The following is an 18,880-nucleotide window of genomic DNA, read 5'->3' as shown; positions in this document are numbered from 1 at the left end:
AGCTCTGTCTTGGTTTTATGAGGTTGACCCTCTTGGCCATCAAGGCAAATGTCAGCAAAAATTAGGCCTTGATTAGCTGTATGAATCACCGTATTTGAATTATTTCTGAAGGATCATGTGACACTGAAGACTGGTGTAAATTAATGATTCTGAAAATTCAGCTGTAAACCATCACAGGAATAAAATTTAAATTTAAAATACATTAAAATAGAATGTCTTTAAAATGTAATAATATTCCACATAATAACTGTATTATTGATTTTTAAAAATGGAGCCTTGGTGAGGATGACTTCTTTCAAAAACCAAAACCCCAAACTTTTGAACAGTAGTGTATTTACAACTTTGTCACATCACCAAAGATCATGGTGCTGCTTTGTCGCAGCATCATTCTGGTCAAAAACAAATTGCTATCAGTGTGAATGCTCCTTAATAATTGCTGACCCTCTAAATTGACTTTCCATTTCAGCTGATGTCAACAAGCACTTATATTTTCCAACCCCTCCCCTCCCACCACCTGTCATTTAGAAGCCATTTTGCATGATCCATTCAAATAATAAGTATGTTACATTGTATAATGTAAAATTAGTTGGGAACTGTTTCTTGTTGACTTACATAGTATATCTCACGTAAAAGTCTAACAGCGTGACTCCAGCTGTTGTTTGTTTTTTTTAAGTCAAAGAAAAGTGTCAGAGAAGGCAATGGCTTTCATTCTGGACATAGACCAAGTGAGGAGGGTAACAGGAAGCATTATCTGTGTAACTGATAGGGGTATCTAATTTTAACTCAGTTGAGAAAGTCACTTCAAGTGTGTCTGCCAGCAGAGGGGTAGAGAGTACAGTTCAATGCGTCTCCTGAAACCAGAACCTCCTGACAAGACTCAACTTCTACAAACACGTCTGGGGAAATGTTGGCCAATCCCTAGAAACCCTTGTATCCCTTTAAGTCGACAACGTCGGACGTAGTCAAAGTCGACTGAAATGGGATCACGTCAGGGAGCCTATTGTCTTCAAGTATTATTGAACAAGCCAATGCACATTGGCGTGCGAGATCTGCATCTCACACTCGGAAATAAATACGGAAGTAGATGCACGCATTTGCGTTGTGCTCCCAGTCCCCACTGGGAGCACAACGTTGCCCAAGCCAGATCCAGAATTATCAGCTATGTTAAAGCGGGCTGTCCAGGCTGTCAGGCTCGAGTGGAACCCTCCACCGTGTCCTGCTCAGTCTCGGTTGGATGATTGGTATCTTAGGCCGGGCCGTAATGCATCTCAGCCTACAACCGCAGTGACCTTCTTTCTCGAAGTATACAGAGAGCTTACTCAGTCGTGGAAGGCACCTTTTACTTCTGAAAATGACCTAAGTAGTTCTTCCTCCCTCGCTGCCCTTGCTGGAGGAGCGGTGATGGGTTATGAAGCTATCCCTCCGGTGGAGCGATCTGTTGCGACACACCTGTGTCCAATAGTCGCTGCTTCCTGGACGGGGAATCCTTGTTTCCCCTCACAGGCCTGTGAGTTCGCGTCAGGTTTGGTGGCCAGAGCTTACAAAACTTGCGGGCAAGCCGCTTCCTCTTTGCATGCCTTCGCGATGTTGCAGGCACTCATGAGTGAGCGCCACAGTGCTGTTGACCTCGCCCTTCGGGGTACTAGCATTGCAGCGTGCACAATTGGTCTAGCAATGTCCACCCTAATGGTCCAGAAGCGCCATTGTTGTCGAGCGCGTCTGCTCCTGTCATGAGTGCGGAAATCGCTGTCCTGCTGGCAAAGGATGCGATAGAGCTGGTGTCTGTAGCCAAGATGAAGACTGACTTCTACAGCCCTTAATTCATTTTACCCAAGAAAGGTGGTGAGTTATGACCAATCTTGGACCTGCAAATCCTGAACCGGGCCTTTCACAAGCTTCTGTTCAGAATGCTGATGCAGAAGCGCATTTTCCAATGCATCCGTCCCCAAGATTGGCTTGCAGCGATCGACTTGAAGGACGCATACACAGGCCATTTCTGCATTTCAAATTCGAGGTTCAGGAGTACCAGTACAAAGTCCTACCCTTCGGGCTGGCCCTGTCTCCCCGTGTCTTTACGAAGGACGCAAAGGCAGCTATCGCTATGCAGTAGCTGGCACCTAGAAGGGGTCCCACCTGCATTGGCACATCAACTGCCTTGAGTTGTTAGCAGTATTCCTTGTACGCCTCAAGATGATGCTGCTCAGCAAGCATGTACTTGTCCGTACAGACAAAACTGCGACCATTGCGTACATCAACTGTCAAGGTGGTCTACGTTCCCGTTGCATGTCACAACTCCCCCGCCACTTCCTCCAATGGGGACCCTCGTAACGGATGCACTGGCCCCGGGGCATTAGCAAGTATGCATTTCCCCCAGTGAGCTTATTGCGCAGCTGTTGTGCAAAATCAGGGAGGAAGAGGAGCTGCTAGTTGCCCCTTATTGGACCAACTGGACCTGGTTCCCTGAGCTACTTCTCCTTTCGACAGCCTAGCGTTTTGGCTTAGCGAGGCTTAACCCTGCAGTGGAGCCCTACGTTGATCGCATATGTGTATTTCCACGGTACAGCTCCTTATGGCGAGCCCATGTCTTTCCCTTGGCAGAACCTCCGCCGTAAAAGTAAAATCGGTGTTGTCTCACCCCTTCCTAGGCTGGAGCCACCTCAGTGACAATCCATATGTTGTACTGCCCACTTATCCGACCAGTCTTTATGTGTATTTCCCTCGGGTTGGTTGGGCAGACGGGCTTCCGCAGCTTGCCTTCCTTCTGTGATCAGGGCACGCTTTCCCAGTGTTACTAAATCTGACTGAATGGGTCTTGTGGAACAGCAGTGACTTTCTGGCCTAAGCCCTATCCTCTTCCGCTGACATGTCGGGAGTATCAGAAGGCTTTTGTATAGGCACTGGAAGGTGGCAGCATTTGTGCTGTTTTCAAAGGTTGGATCCTATTTCAGTCGACGTCGACTACATCCGACGTTATCGACTGAAAGGGAATGTCCTGGTGCGTATGGAAGGAGGGAACGGAGGACGTAGTCCCCTTGTCACTACCGCTGGACCACCGCTGACTCCGAGTGGTGCTCGGCTCCTCAGTGGAAAGCAAATGGTGCATGCATCTACTTCCGTATTTATACCCACGCCGCGGGGCGGAGTGTGAGACGCTGATCTCGCACGCCAATGTGCATTGGCTCTTTACTGTCTTATATTGAACACAAAATGATTAGTCTAGAAAAATTTTCAATCTGCTCCTTTTCCATAAAATTAAAGTAATTCAGTAATTCATCTTTGAGCTAAAGAAAGTCATAGGTTTAGAGTGACATGAGGGTGATTATATAGAATTTTCAATTTTGGGTGAACTAAGACACAATGTCATTATAACTAAGGTAATAATACGTTTCCACAAAAGAAGCACATAAGATAGAAAAACACTTTCGTACCTCCACGAGGTTAATTAAATGCAGGAAGAATTCGTGAGCGTCTTGTTGCCGGTTTGAGGAAAACTCTGGATGTCCTTTACTGACCAGCGCTTTGAACATCTTAGGTGAAATCCCTCTTTGCAGCTGCTACAGAGGAAAACAACATGACACATCTAGACTCAGGGTAACCAAACGCACTTTAAAATGCCATCAGAAATCCTATTAAGAAAGCTGGTTTACAGGGGGACATTCTTAAACACTCTTAAAAGGCCACAAAGCTGTAGCTAACAAAGCTGTACTTTACGGAAATATCATGCAGCATTTTTGTTTGTTTCATATAGCATTTGTTTGTTTCATACAGTCCCCATGTTTATTTTAAAGGAGGTATATTATTATGGAAGCACCATAATAATATGTTTCATAACAATTCTATATTCTATGAATAATATGAATAATAATATGAATAATAATTCAGTTTCACTGAATTTACAATTTGGTAGAAATTCAGTGAAACTTCCAAATGACTACAATTTAGTCATTTAGAATAAAGACAAAAACAAACAAAAAAGCAGGGCAACCAAAACAATAATTTATCTAAAGAATGTTGATAACTGTTGGGATAAAATAGTTAATATCTGATATTGTGGCTCCTCTTTTAAACAATAAAAAAAATTAAACAAGCTGTACAAGCATACCCAAGGTACATTCACAATTACCCATTTTCCACCAAAAAAGAGCTGGTTCGGAACTGGTGCTGGTTCGAAGTTGGTTAAAAGTTGGTTCGGAGTTGGTTCAACTTTATTATTTTTTTTGTCACCTGAAACTGCCCAATGAATGACCTCGGGTCACAGCAAATAATTGTTTGAATGTACCTTAAGGCTTATTCTCAAATAGGTAGCTGGACAAGGAGGCAGGCAAAAGACTGCAACTGGCACAGTTATGCAACCTAATCGAGCCAAATATCATCAAGACACCAAGTCAAATACCTTGTATTCTTCTTTCATCACCTGTTCAATTAGTTCTGATTTTATTGGAGGTTTTGAGTACTGGCCTGAGAGAAGTCCATGACCAAATTTTGCCCTTGAAAAATAAGAAAACAAACATTCCAATTTAAATACCCAAATAACACACACTTCAGGAAAGATGTCAAAAAATTAACCTGCAGCCAGCAGTAGATATGTGTAAAATTGCATTAAATTATTTTATACAAGAATTATATGTAATTTGAATTTTAGAAATAAAAAAAAGATAACTGTAACATGATATTAACATTCAATGACAAAAACACCTACATCTGTGTGTTGAAATCCTGGCTTGGATCAAGGGGCGAGTAGTCAAATATTCTCTGTAGGTTCCCAACATACCTACAATATACAAAATAATTTCTCATTGTTACACCTACTAAGTAAAGAACCTGATGAAATGAATCTGGCATTGAATAAAAATCATCACATAAAAGAAAAAACAGCAAGCAAACTTTAAGACGGCACAGATAACAGATTTACTAACAGCTTGCACAAGCGCAAACCCTCTTTTGGCATTAAAAAACTACCGTCAGGATTTACTAAAGAAGAATTTGAAACATTTGTGCTGAAAAGGAGTGGACAGGGTTATTTTTGCGGCTGACCTTACTGAATATGCATTCGTAGGAGTTATCCTTTCAGGCGCAAAATTTATGGTAGGAGAGTATTTAAATGAATCAGACAAGGTGACTTACTAAGGTTTGCGCTGGTAAATTTACTCATATTTGTGCCATTATTTACTGCCCAAAAAAGCATGATTGGTGATCTTTAATTTGTCGTCGGTAGATCATGCACAGAACTTTCCCCTCATCGGTGCTTCATTGGAATTGTGCTCTCACGCTAATTTGCCCTGTTTAGTAAATCTGGCCCTAAGAGTCTAAATACAAGTTTCCTCAGAAATGACACCTTTTAGTGTTAGCATTCAAATAGACCCAATGACAATGGGAGGAGAATGTAGACGAGTATGTAGAATGCATTGGACCGCTGAGGTCTTTAAAGTACTCACGCTCTCTGGAACTCTGGAATACTGAAAAGCACTTGCATAGTGGTGCTCAGGTAGCAGCTGTTGCCAAGGTTTTTGATGCCTGTATATCCTGAGCCATAGACGGGCTTTAGCTTTAGACCAGCCTCCTGAATCACTTCCCAGTCACTCACGCGCAACTGCACATGGTTGTCTGTATGATGACCATTCTCTGTCTGAGAGGGATAGACAGACATGTGAGGAGGTTGGAAGAAGGCAGTGTTGCTTGTCTTTGCTTAAGTAATTAACTATTGTTTAGAACAAGGGTTTTCAACTTATTTGATGCCACATACCCACAAATAAGACGATTCCCTTCCTACAATATAATGGAAGCTATATATTTTCATGTATAAAGACCCATTTATACCATGTAAAATATTATCAGTATAAGATATTTGTACTAAATGAATGACTGACTGCATGATTAAATATAGAGAAATGTATGAATAAAGTGTGAAAAACACCCACTCAAAAAAAACATACCCTTTGCATTTGCAGCATATCTATTCCAAAGTGTAACAAATGTTCTGATATGTGAGGATCAAGCACCGCTTCTTCTTCGTCAAAGGAATAAACATCTGCAAAAGAGAGAATGAAACTGACGTTATCTGTTGTTTTGTCCAAATTAAGTTTGAGCTTGCAATTTTTGTGTGTTATACATGCAGCCCTTGATATTTCCTGGAAGACTGTGTAACACATTAAAAAACCTGTCATGGAGAGACACTTGCCTGCTCCATCTGGGGTGATTGTGTTGAGTTTCACTGCCAGGGGGAAGTTGGTTTCCTTGTAGTGATCAAGGGCATGTCCGTTCCCTCCACTCCCATCAAAAAACCATTTCCCACAGAGGACAGAGCCATCCGTCAGGTTTAGCCACAGGTTTTCTCTCATTTCACACTTGGCGCACTTCCAGCCGCTAATAGGACATAAAGCATATTGAAGACACAAACTCATATTTCAGTCGAGGTGATTCATGTGCCCTCAAAGTGATGAGGCTATGTTACTCTATAATCCACTAACTATTTGTAATCTATTTGTGTAGATCAAGACAGTTTCTGATTATGAGATGATTTCCAACACATCAATTTATTGGCTAGACCAATCAATTGCCAATTTGTGGCCATTTTGAGATTATATTCTACATGGTTTAAGTGTTAGTTCTCCTTCAGTGTTGTTATTGTTAACAAAAACTAATACTAATACTAAAATTAAAAATAATACTTATACTAAACCATTTTTTAAAATGCCAAGAGAAATAAATCTGAAATATAATAAAATATAAATGTTAGATGAACGATTAAAAAAAAAAACTTCCAAGGCAACATTTCTTATTTTCTTTTTATAATGAAGTACTAAAATTACTAAATAAAAATAAAATTCAAGCAAAATAATATTTTTCTAAACTTTAAAATGGCAAAAGCACATATCAAAATGACTAAAACTTAAACTGAAATATTTATATAAAATATAAATTATTATAAAAAAAAGCCATTTAAAAATATTAATAAATACTGATGCTGATTCCTTTTGCATCTGTTTTAAAATCTAAAAACAACTTTAGCAATGGTAAATGGACATGTAAACGTTTGTTTTAAAGCTTAGACAAATATGGTAAACATGTGTTAATTTAATCAATTTGGCTAATTTACTATAATTAAACTGTCCTACTTTCAAATACCAGATACCTATTCAGATATTATCATTAGTATCGGCCACTGAAAACCCTTCCCCAGAGACTTATGACAGTATTAGTACTGGAACTTCTGTCATTGGAACCAATCCTAAAGTATCTTACAACATAAATCAACAACTAGGTTTTTCAGAACACACTGCTACTAATAGTTATCCTAAACTTATAAACATCAATAGCTTGTTTTGATATTATTGATATTATTGGCAGGGAAAAGCAGACATATCAGATTCAAGGGTGACCTGAGGTAAGCATCAGCAGACTCTAGAGTGCTAGACCTTATGACTATGGGCTTCCATGTGACCAACCTGGGAGGAATTCGAACTCCATTCTCCTGCTGTCTGAGACTTCGGGCATGTTTAGATACTTGGATCTCCTCTTCCCATGAATCTGACTCCTGCTTTTTGTATGGAGACTGTGCATTGAGGATGGCATCACAGGCTATTGTCACCTGAAAGTTAAAGGGGGATGTGAACATTACATTTTAGCTATTTAATGACTGCTTAAGAAACCACAGCCAGCTGGAAAGTGGTGCAGACAATGACTAAATAGATTTAAAAATATTTAAAAGCAAATGTGAATACTGATCAGATAGGCCAAATAATGCAACTATTAGTAAGTACGCACACCATGCAATTACAAGTGTCTACAAGTACAAAGATGTGTGTTCACTTGTGTGCTACTTCATGTATTGTATGAACAGCAAAAGTAGTACAACATAACACAATGAACCTTCTTGCATCATGTGTACTTATCAACCAGTTAATCCTAAACTATTTGTGATTGGTCAAATTTGGGGTTGGCAAGATAATTTATTTTTTTGAAATTCTTTTTTAAATGCTCACAAAGGCTAATTTTATTTTTAAAAATACATAAATATATAAAACTGTGATTTAATACTGAACATTGAGAACTGTTTTCTATTTTAATATAATCTATTTTAGCATGTAATTTATTCCTGCATGGCATGAATGTTCTGTACACTCACCGGCCACTTTATTAGGTACACCTGTCCAACTGCTCGTTAACACTTAATTTCTAAGCAGCCAATCACATGGCGGCAACTCAGTGCATTTAGGCATGTAGACATGGTCAAGACAATCTCCTGCAGTTCAAACCGAGCATCAGTATGGGGAAGAAAGGTGATTTGAGTGACTTTGAACGTGGCATGATTGTTGGTGCCAGAAGGGCTGGTCTGAGTATTTCAGAAACTGCTAATCTACTGGGATTTTCACGCACAACCATCTCTAGGGTTTACAGAGAATGGTCCTGAAAAAGAAAAAACATCCAGTGAGTGGCAGTTCTGTGGGCGGAAATGCCTTGTTGATGCCAGAGGTCAGAGGAGAATGGCCAGACTGGTTCGAGCTGATAGAAGGGCAAGTGACTCAAATAACCACCCGTTACAACCAAGGTGGGCAGAAGAGCATCTCTGAACGCACAGTACGTCGAACTTTGAGGCAGATGGGCTACAGCAGCAGAAGACCACACCGGGTGCCACTCCTTTCAGCTAAGAACAGGAAACTGAGGCTACAATTTGCACAAGCTCATCGAAATTGGACAATAGAAGATTGGAAAAACGTTGCCTGGTCTGATGAGTCTCGATTTCTGCTGCGACATTCGGATGGTAGGGTCAGAATTTGGCGTCTACAACATGAAAGCATGGATCCATCCTGCCTTGTATCAACGGTTCAGGCTGGTGGTGGTGGTGTCATGGTGTGGGGAATATTTTCTTGGCACTCTTTGGGCCCCTTGGTACCAATTGAGCAACGTTGCAACGCCACAGCCTACCTGAGTATTGTTGCTGACCATGTCCATCCCTTTATGACCACAATGTACCCAACTTCTGATGGCTACTTTCAGCAGGATAATGCGCCATGTCATAAAGCTGGAATCATCTCAGACTGGTTTCTTGAACATGACAATGAGTTCGCTGTACTCAAATGGCCTCCACAGTCACCAGATCTCAATCCAATAGAGCATCTTTGGGATGTGGTGGAACGGGAGATTCGCGTCATGGATGTGCAGCCGACAAATCTGCGGCAACTGTGTGATGCCATCATGTCAATATGGACCAAACTCCCTGAGGAATGCTTCCAGCACCTTGTTGAATCTATGCCACGAAAAATTGAGGCAGTTCTGAAGGCAAAAGGGGGTCCAACCCGTTACTAGCATGGGGTACCTAATAAAGTGGCCGGTGAGTGTATTCCTTAATTCTAAAATGCTGATTTGGAGCTCAAGAAACATTTCTTATTATTAATAATGTTGAAAACAGTTGTTCTGCTTTATATTTTTTGTAGAAACTGTGATTCTCTGATGAAGAAATCAAAGATAATCTGAATACATTTAATCTTTACAGAATAAAAGTATTCTTTAAAGAAAAATACAAATCATACTGACAATACTGACAGAAAATATCAATAAAAACCCAACACATGCTGTATATTCAGGCATGAATGGCAGATGATTCTGCTTTAAACCACAAAGAATTCAGATATAATCAGAAATAAACTTATTTTAAAGTTAAACAGATTTTAGTGTATAACAAAATAATCTGTATTACTGCAACAACACATGACATCACTGCACACAATGAGAAGGATGAACAGTGAGAATAAGTATAAGGTCATCTGTAGACATAATAAAATGTAATGATGTGATGTTTGACAAGCAAGCACTGAAACTGAAACTGCAAATCAGGCCTTTGGCATGCAGGGCATACAGGGCGCATGAGCACACACTCACTAACCAGTGCGGGTAACTCCTCAATATTTGGTAAAGGGATCTCAAAGTGGTCTGGAAATATGACAAGCTTGGCTTCATCTTCGTACTCATAATCATCTCCATTAAAATCACGGTTAAGCTCTAAATCTTCAGGAAAAGAAGCAGAAAGAGTTATTTTTAATCGAGAGCTGATGGGATGACTGCACTTTCCCAAAATACTGTCCCAAAAAAAATAATTAATAAACATATGATGAAACTTCACACGATGTATTACACTCAAAATTGCTTTTTTTATGTTTATCTTGTCCTTTTCTTAAAAAAGAGTGTTTCAGTCTTTTGTTTTAACATTTTATTTAGTTCCATTGAACCCCTAACATTAAGATTTGAGGTTAAAATGTAGCCTATATTTTAGAGGCTGCAACTCTCATTGTGTTTTTTTATTATTTTTTTATATATATATAGATTTTTGTAGTTTGCTTAAAAGGGGTCCAATTATGCCATTTTACAAGGTCTTGATTTTGTTTTTGAGGTGTACTAGAATATGTTTTCAAGCTTGATTTTTTCATAAAACGCATTATTTTTCATTATTACATCTCCTCTCTTAAATGCGCCGTCTATGTCCTGTTTTGATAAAGCCCCTCCTTCGAAAATACAAAATGTGCTGTGATTAGCAGTGCTTAGCATGTGATCAGGAAATATCCTGGCCCTCAATAACTGCAAGTTCTTCTCTAGTGTAAATATTGACGATGGTGTCAATTTCAAAACATTTCGAGCCCGATTCAGACCCTGACAATGTTAACGAACTAGAGGATCGTGCAGAACGGATTTCATGCACGGTCTTTGCAAGCATGGATTCCACAGGATGTTTCAGAGTGGTATGTTTTTTTTGTAATTCTCTTCATCTAATACAAACAGTTATCGGTTACAAAACTATGATTAATTTTTCATAAGGAATGATGAACCATCTTACAAAAGAGAGAGAGCTTACAAAAGCAACAGAAAACAAGCTGTTTTCCATAAAATGTGCATCGCACTTAATTTGTCTGCCTTAAGAAGGCCAAACAAAGGGGTTTTGGAACTGGGGTGCTAAAAAAAAAGGTCTCTTCGACACAGCAGCACTCTTCATCTTCTATAGCGCAGCTCAACCAGGACCACATTCTTCGTATATTCCGTGGGTGGGATTATTTAAATGAGTAACATTGTACCTAATAAGATCTGGAAAAATTGAGTTGTCGTCCAAACAAGCAGTTTGTTGTAGTTCTTGAAAAGTGGATTCTGTTAAATAGCTTGAGCTTTGTAACCTTGCAGATCTTTATTATGCTCAAACAGCAACATTACACAATAGCTAAAGCTTAAAAAGTGGAAAAGCATAATAGGACCCCTTTAAATAGCCCTGTAATGGGAAAACATTTTCTTTCTATTCTCTCAATTATAAATGAGGTCATACAAACTTCAAGTTTGGTCATTAAAAAAAGAATAATGAAGTTTTTCAATTAGTTTGAGTATGAATGTCACACTTATAGTTGTGTTTGCATTAGACAATGGCTACGAGATCTGCAAGACTAAAGAAAACACCTGATCGCATCAGTTTGTGTCCAAGCCACTGGTGACAGGCCAGACATTATCCTTAATAGAACAGTCAGTGTGGCCTAAATGACATGTTTGGCAAAGCATTGTGGGTTTACAAAATGACTGGCATCCTTTCTGACATGTCATCCTCAAACAGGCATTTAATATTGACGCGATGCATGAGAATAAGAGGCCGCAGACCCCCCAAAATGCTACGTCACACCTGCAATGGCAGAAGTGTGTCAGCCTGGGGGACTGATAGGGCACAGCAGCTGACAGGCATAGCCGGCCACTGAAAACCAACCCTCCATAGCACAAGATTAGGCCAGGGCAAGCATGTGGCACTTTAGATTTAGAATGGTTACTAACTGCACATACAAATAAATACGATAAATTTAGCCACAGCCAGTAATGACTGGAGTTGCTAAACATAAAAATATAAGGCCTATTCAGGCTCACTTATTTGAGATATAAGTTTATGTCTGGGACTTTTTTTTTTTTTTTTTTTTTACTTCAAAACAGACTTACCTAAAAATACTTTTCCATTCCTTCTTCTTGGTATGGCACCCCCTGCAGCACCTGTGGCTTTCTGTAATTAACATCAAGAAACAACATGGGTAATAAAGGTAAGTGTAATGTTACATTTTGCAAAACTGTCTAGATAGATAAAGCAACAAATCTTACAGAATCAGGTTGCAAATTTGATCAAATCTGGATAAAAAGCTTTACAGATGGGAATGATCGTTTTGTACAAAGCACATAATGGTAAAATCAATTGATTGTGGAGTAAAGTGGACTACTGAATGGTTAAATGTTGACACACTTCTCATGTAATCCCAAGTAAAAACAGCAAACACAAGAGCTACAAGAACAGGGGCCAGCAGTTTCTGGACAGATACAGACATTAAAATGGCAGCATTTAACCAGAACATCCTAATTTAATTAGAACTAAAAAAAAAAAACCATTAAATAACTAAGATCCTATTCAAAATGACCAAGTTGACCAACAGATCATTCATCATTAGGTCAATGTACCAGAACTGCTAATATATGGAAAGACTGCCATGGTAAAATTCAAAACAGGAGACAATACCTCAGTATAAATTTTTTAAAATCTATCATTCCATCAGAACTAACAAACACACACACACACACACACACACACACGCACACACACACACACACACACACACACACACACACACACACACACACACACACACACACACACACACACACACACACACACACACATATATATATATACACACACACACACACATGGCATTATAAATAATGCAGCACAGTTCCTTTATCTTCTATTTATGTAACATGTTGTTAATTTATCTATCATGCTGTGAATATACTGAAATTGTTATTGTAAATACTCAGATATTCCTTTAGTCAAAAGCATTTAATTTATGAATACACTGTAAAAAAAAGTAAATACATTAAAATAAATTAAACTAAAATCCACCTATTACAATAGAGAACCATTTCAAGTTTGCTTCCTTAAATTTGTAAGTTTGTCATTTCAACTTGGATTATATTAACTGACTAAAAAAATCTCCCACTCTCATACCAAACCCGAACAATTATATTAATGAATTGATGAATATGTAAAACATAAGTTGGCATGACTTACTGATATCATTCACCCTACCATATAATTTTTTACAGTATGGCAGATTCCTAAAACTCTCTAAGAAGAGAAACATCACACCTTTACATTCTTCTCTGCTCTCAAGACCTGTTGGGTAATCACCTCAAAACTCTAAGCTGTTTCTAAGTCATCACTGCTAAATTGAAACTTTCCACCTTTTGAAAGTAGTGTATGATAGATGTTCACATAACATAAGAGGAAAAATCAAAAGATATGACGTAATCAACAGCTAATTTGTTTATAGATTAATTGCATCTGCGCACTGTGGACGGAAAACATCCTCAAGTCACGTCAGTTTATAACAGTGAATAACACATTTGTATGGACAAAACCCATCTGGTAAACAGCAAAGGTTTCAGAGTGAGTTGCTACGGGAAATTCAAAAATATTAATTTTTGGACATTAAATGTAAGTTTAAAATACAAGTAATTGTATTTTTTATGAGAGCAGTAACAAAAGAAAAAGGGACTATAATATAAATCTAATATGTTCAGATGAGTGAATGTGTGTTCCCCCCTACCTCATACTAGTTTTACATGATATACCTATACTAGGAAGGTTTAAGATTCCTCATTTTACTAATACTTTGTACTTTAAGGCCCGTTTTCAAAGACAAAACCAGGAATTGACTAAACCAGGATTAGGCCATAGTTCAATATTAGGACATTTAAGTAGCATTTATTAACTACTAAAAGCTTTAGCAAAACAAACAGGTTCTTTTAGAGTGCAGAGTGAAATATAAAACAACACAAATTGCAAAAAAACTCAATCCAACAATAAACTTGAAAAAAAAAGAAGCTGTCGCTGCTCTTACCTGTTTCACATGCCGTTTTAAGTGCATGTACACACTCTGTCCAGTTTTACGGTAATGTCTCTCCACGTGTTCTCTTCCAAATCCCAGGAATGTGTTCAAACACACATATAGACCTCCTTCCGATTCCTAAAAGAAATGATAAAGATATTTTTAAGCTAAGATAAAGTGCATAATTTACAACTCCATATTTTTTATAAAAATATTTAATATTATCATTAATTTCTACTTAGATTTACCAGACAACTGTGAATAAAACTGCCATTAGAGATTAAGGCAGACCGTTCACAGACATAAGCATCATCGACATAGGAACATATACATGAAAACTGGACACACTTCGACGTAACTGCATCCTATTTACAATCTAGGGCTTCACTAAATATTCATGCCAAATATCTGGGATTATAGAAATACAACATATGGACATAAAAGTAAAATTATAAATAAACATATAAATAAACATTTAATTGCTAAATGCTCGCAATAGTGCCTTTTACCTAAAGATTTAAATTTCAACACTATAACAACAAAGCTCCAATAAGTATTATGGTGCTTCTTAGTTGTTGTTGAATATGGTAGTAATACGTTCTTCAGGCATTTTGACATTTAACATTTTGGCCATTTTTCATGATATATACAGCCACTTTTGGTGGTATATGGTTAAGATTCTCATAATTACATAATGCTTGTTTATGTTATTTATTAAAGTTACTTTTAGTGTTTTGTTTCTTCTAAATGTAAAAAATCTGAATTATTCTTTTAAAGACTTTTAGTAATAACGAATAAACAATAAAGACAAAACAAACAAGATTAATAAACAAACAAGACACTTCTGAGTTAAATCTGAATCAAAACACTGTTACTGGGCTGGTGGTGTGTGTCGGTTAGGGTGTTGAGGGCCCACCAGACTGAAAAAACCTGTCACTAGCTCCTGGTGACACACGAGCTTGAACAGATAGTGTGTAAAAATAACCTGTCTTTTAGTCTGACATGATGAACTCCAAACAGCTGAGTCACCTTTAAAACTTTTACAGCTGGTAGCTAGTTGTGTACTTTATCCACGTTTATATAAGTTTCCATAACTGATCGCAAAAACATATAGTAGTATAGGCTACATGATTTGTGAACAGAGCTTGAAGAGACATAACAACCTACATTGACCTGAATAATTTGTATAGGTCATGGCTGCTTACTGTTTTGCCAATTTTGAAACATTTCTACATAACAGTTGTTTCTGTTATCTTTTTGTAGACAATAAACAGTCTGGCATCAACAACACACCTATACCCCAGATAGCAAGCACAGTTGGGCCGATTCCGGCTGAAATGCGTCAGTGTCGGCTCACTGTCGGCATCGGTGAACAGATACTGGGCCAGATCCTTGCCGACTGTGCATAACACATCTGGCTGACTGACGGCGTTTTGTGTATGGGCCAGTATCGGCTGAAAGCAGTTGCACAGGTGTCAGATCCATGCTCGGTGTAGCTGTGTGTATTTACCATCGGCCCGATTTAGTTTTGTCACAAGCGGGCCACTACTAGAATGAAGGAACTCAGCCGCCTGATAAAAGGTTTTGGCGGTTAATTTAAATCCTGAGGAAGATCCTGCAGTGCAGACGCAGACCAACGTTTTAAGGAGCGAGAGGAATCATTCAGCTGCAAACAGTAAGTAATATAATGCATTTATTGTTCTAGAGTTGTTTGATGTGTAAATTGTCAATATGAAAATTGCGTTTATACAAATATGTTTGCGCTGATAATTAAGTAGCTAACTTCAGAATCCCCATTCAGTCCCGGAGGGAGTGTTGATGAGAAGGCCTAACGGTCCCTTTTATAGGATGATTGTGTACTTTTTTATTAGAAAAACTGCTGTGCTGTATCCAGTGCACTGTAATGTTGGCTAATGAAATGATATCGAGTTATATTTCATTTTGTTTGCAAAAATGAATCAGTGAATTCGTCTTTTTCAACGAGTGATTAGTTATCGAATCATAGGAGTCGGACTACGCTTTCGGCGCCATAGGTCTCTATACAGGCGACTCTTTCTGATTTGATTCACTAACATTTCAAAAGAGTCATTTATTTGTGAATCGAATCGAGCTACACTGACCGTAGTACACTCGCGGAGACGTGTTCAATCTGAAATTAAAAATATGATTTATTTGGTTTTAACGCTCCTGTGGGGAACTCCGAAACGGAAAAGCGTTATAGATACACAAGAGAATCTGGAAAATGAGTGCAGCTTTTTAATTCATTGATTGGCACGTCTTGTGTTTTTGAATGTAACGTAATCTGCTTTTAGAGCAGCGCTTAGTCTTAGGGTGAAAGAAAAATATTAATGCGTATCTCTGTATAATGTTATTAAAATGGTAGTTCTCTTAACAGTTTTACTGCAGTGGGGATGATGACGTTTCAAGCGAACATAAACTTTCATCTGAAACTACTTGGAATCTGACACCAACACTTTTTACAGATATTTTGGTAACACAATAAGGTTTCATTCGTTAATATTAGTTAACTACATTAGTTAACATGGATTAAGAATGCACAATACTTAAGCATTTATTAATCTTCATTTTAATTTAGACGTTACTAATACATTATTAAATCAAAAGTGAGCAGTTCTATTTTTATTAACTAATGTTAACAAAGATGAATAGAGGAAGAGTTCAGATTCAAAAGCCTCAGTGCCATTTGGAGTCCAGTAATTTCACTTAAATGACAATTAATAGGTAATCTTCATTGCCATTTAAGTGAATTTACTGAACTTAAATATACAAGCTTGATAAAAATGATCTTTCTAGAAGAAAATTTCAAATAGCACTTAAGGCTTTTGCATCTGAACTCTTCAAATACTGTAACAAATGTATTGGTCAATGTTAATGTTACTGTAGTTCATTTTAACAAATGAGACCTTATTATAATGTGTTACCAATATTTTAAATTGCTGCGTGAACTCTGGCAACAACATTTGTCAAACATATGTGCTTAAACTAATGCTTAAGATTTAACATTGACCTCACAATATGTATTCCTTTATTTAAAAGATGCAGTTCAGAGAAACCCTCATGGCTAATGTTGCTGAAATGGAGATTGAGGGATCCATGAACTGGCAGCAGATCGAGGGGCAGACACAAGATAAGTTTAAATCTAGATTAAAAACACAACTCTTTAACCTAGCATAAACATAACACACTCCCACATTTCTTTAATTCACATCCGTTAAAGGTAGCTTACATCAAATGTACTTGTTACATCGAAAGAAGTATGGCATCTACATTCTTGAATGCATGTGGATGATCACAAAATTCAAGATATGGAGGTTAGAAAATGATTATATATACAGTATATATATATATATATATTATGTAGTTAATCATCACACGAAGAGTCAGTGCCATTTCAGTTTTTCTCCTCCAAAAATCAGCATGATTAAAATGTGATATTAACTTACTACAACAGTTTAATGAACAATACTTTAATTACAGCTACAAAATGTTGCAGAATAATGTCATATTTGAATGAATAATAGCCTATAAAGAACCTTTGTGCCAAAAGGGTTCTTTCTTGTCATTATAGAACCTTTTTTAGCATAAAAAGGTTCTTTGGAGTTGAGTAAGAACCCTATGCTTCATATATAGAACCCCAATGAACCCTTTTTCTAAGAGTGTACGTTAATGTTAGTCTCTCTGTCTCATTCTGATCCCAAGATTAGGCTACTGTAGACATCCGGATCTATTCTGCATCCAGACCAGATGGACCTGCCCCCTAAGATGACCACAGCAGCCTGAATGCCAGGCGAGGATATCAAAACTAGACAAGACCTACTAGAAACAAAAGCCTGTGAAGACCTCGTTGACACAACAGTCCTCGGCACAGTTATCGGATCAGATCCACAAGAAACAGTCCAGTCCACCACACAGACCCAGCAGCCAGCTTCAACCCCCCTCTCACCGACGCCGGCGTGATCTTATGAAGGTAAAGGAGGAGCAAAACTGGAGATCATAGATGTGAATTTAAGAAGTTGTACAACAAATATTTGTACTTGAAAACCTGTTGAATGTTGAGATTTTCACTCACCGACAATAGTCACAAACCTGTATTCTGAATTTGAAGCTGCAGTCAAGTAGTCACAAATGTGTAAAATGCCTTTCAAAGAAATACAACGACAGGCACAAAGTTGTATTCGTTCATTCACATTTGCAATACGCATTTGCAACTTTTCAAATCTGCCATTGCTATTTCAAATCTTCACGCATTGACTTGGCAACTATTTTTGCAATATATTAAAGGGTTAGTTCACCCAAAAATTAAAATTCTATTAGTATTTACCAACGCATTCTCATCCTTTAACGTCATATAGAACACTATATGCAAAAACGGCGCTATACTACGCACATGGCACCCGTTATCGTTAATATAACACGCGCTGTGAGGGCTAAGTTTAGGTGTGGGGTAGGGTGTGCGTGTCATATTCACGCTAAAGGATTTATAACGTCTTGGGTTCGCGTGTTATATTAACGATAAAGGGTGCCATGTGCGTAGTATAGCGCCGTTTTTGCACATAGTGTTCTATGACGTTAAAGGATGAGAACGGGCTCGTATTTACTCACCCTCATGTTGTTCCAAACCTCTATGTGTTTATTTGTTCTGCTGACACAAAGGAAGATATTTGGAAGGATGTTCTAATCAAACAGATCTCATTCCCCATTGACTACCATAGTATGTATTTTTTCCTATATGGTAGTCAATGGGGAATGAGATCTGTTTGATTAAAACATTCTTCCAAATATCTTCCTTTGTGTTCAGCAGAACAAATAAACACATAGAGGTTTGGAACAACATGAGGGTGAGTAAATACTGACAGAATTTTCATTTTTGGGTGAACTAACCCTTTAACCAACTTGTGCATTTGCAAACAGTGGCGGTGAGAGAAAGGCAGGGCAATTAAAAAAATTGCAATGGCAGATTTGAAAAG

General features: G+C 38.1%; 1 protein-coding gene across 4 annotated transcripts in view; it reads right to left on the bottom strand.

Annotated features, from left to right (window-relative positions):
• usp13 (ubiquitin specific peptidase 13) overlaps positions 1-18,880 on the bottom strand; it is a 34,268-nt gene that overhangs the window by 13,386 nt on the left and 2,002 nt on the right. The window contains exons 2-11 of one of the 4 annotated variants that reach the window (XM_039691689.2): positions 13,905-14,030; positions 11,956-12,016; positions 9,884-10,005; positions 7,446-7,588; positions 6,179-6,363; positions 5,934-6,028; positions 5,436-5,626; positions 4,700-4,771; positions 4,394-4,487; positions 3,429-3,551 (exon numbers count right to left, since the gene is read on the bottom strand). In XM_039691689.2, coding sequence (XP_039547623.2) covers positions 3,429-3,551; positions 4,394-4,487; positions 4,700-4,771; positions 5,436-5,626; positions 5,934-6,028; positions 6,179-6,363; positions 7,446-7,588; positions 9,884-10,005; positions 11,956-12,016; positions 13,905-14,030 — 1,212 coding nt within the window. Of the gene's footprint in view, positions 1-3,428; positions 3,555-4,393; positions 4,488-4,699; positions 4,772-5,435; positions 5,627-5,933; positions 6,029-6,178; positions 6,364-7,445; positions 7,589-9,883; positions 10,006-11,955; positions 12,017-13,904; positions 14,031-18,880 lie in introns of all 4 variants that reach the window. The other 3 variants (XM_039691690.2, XM_039691691.2, XM_039691688.2) reach the window with 3 other exon arrangements.

The sequence above is a fragment of the Pimephales promelas genome, chromosome 8, assembly GCF_988280905.1.
Source record: "Pimephales promelas chromosome 8, fPimPro1.hap1.1, whole genome shotgun sequence".
NCBI classification, from domain to species: domain Eukaryota; kingdom Metazoa; phylum Chordata; class Actinopteri; order Cypriniformes; family Leuciscidae; genus Pimephales; species Pimephales promelas.
This window is presented reverse-complemented; position numbering and strand designations above follow the sequence as displayed.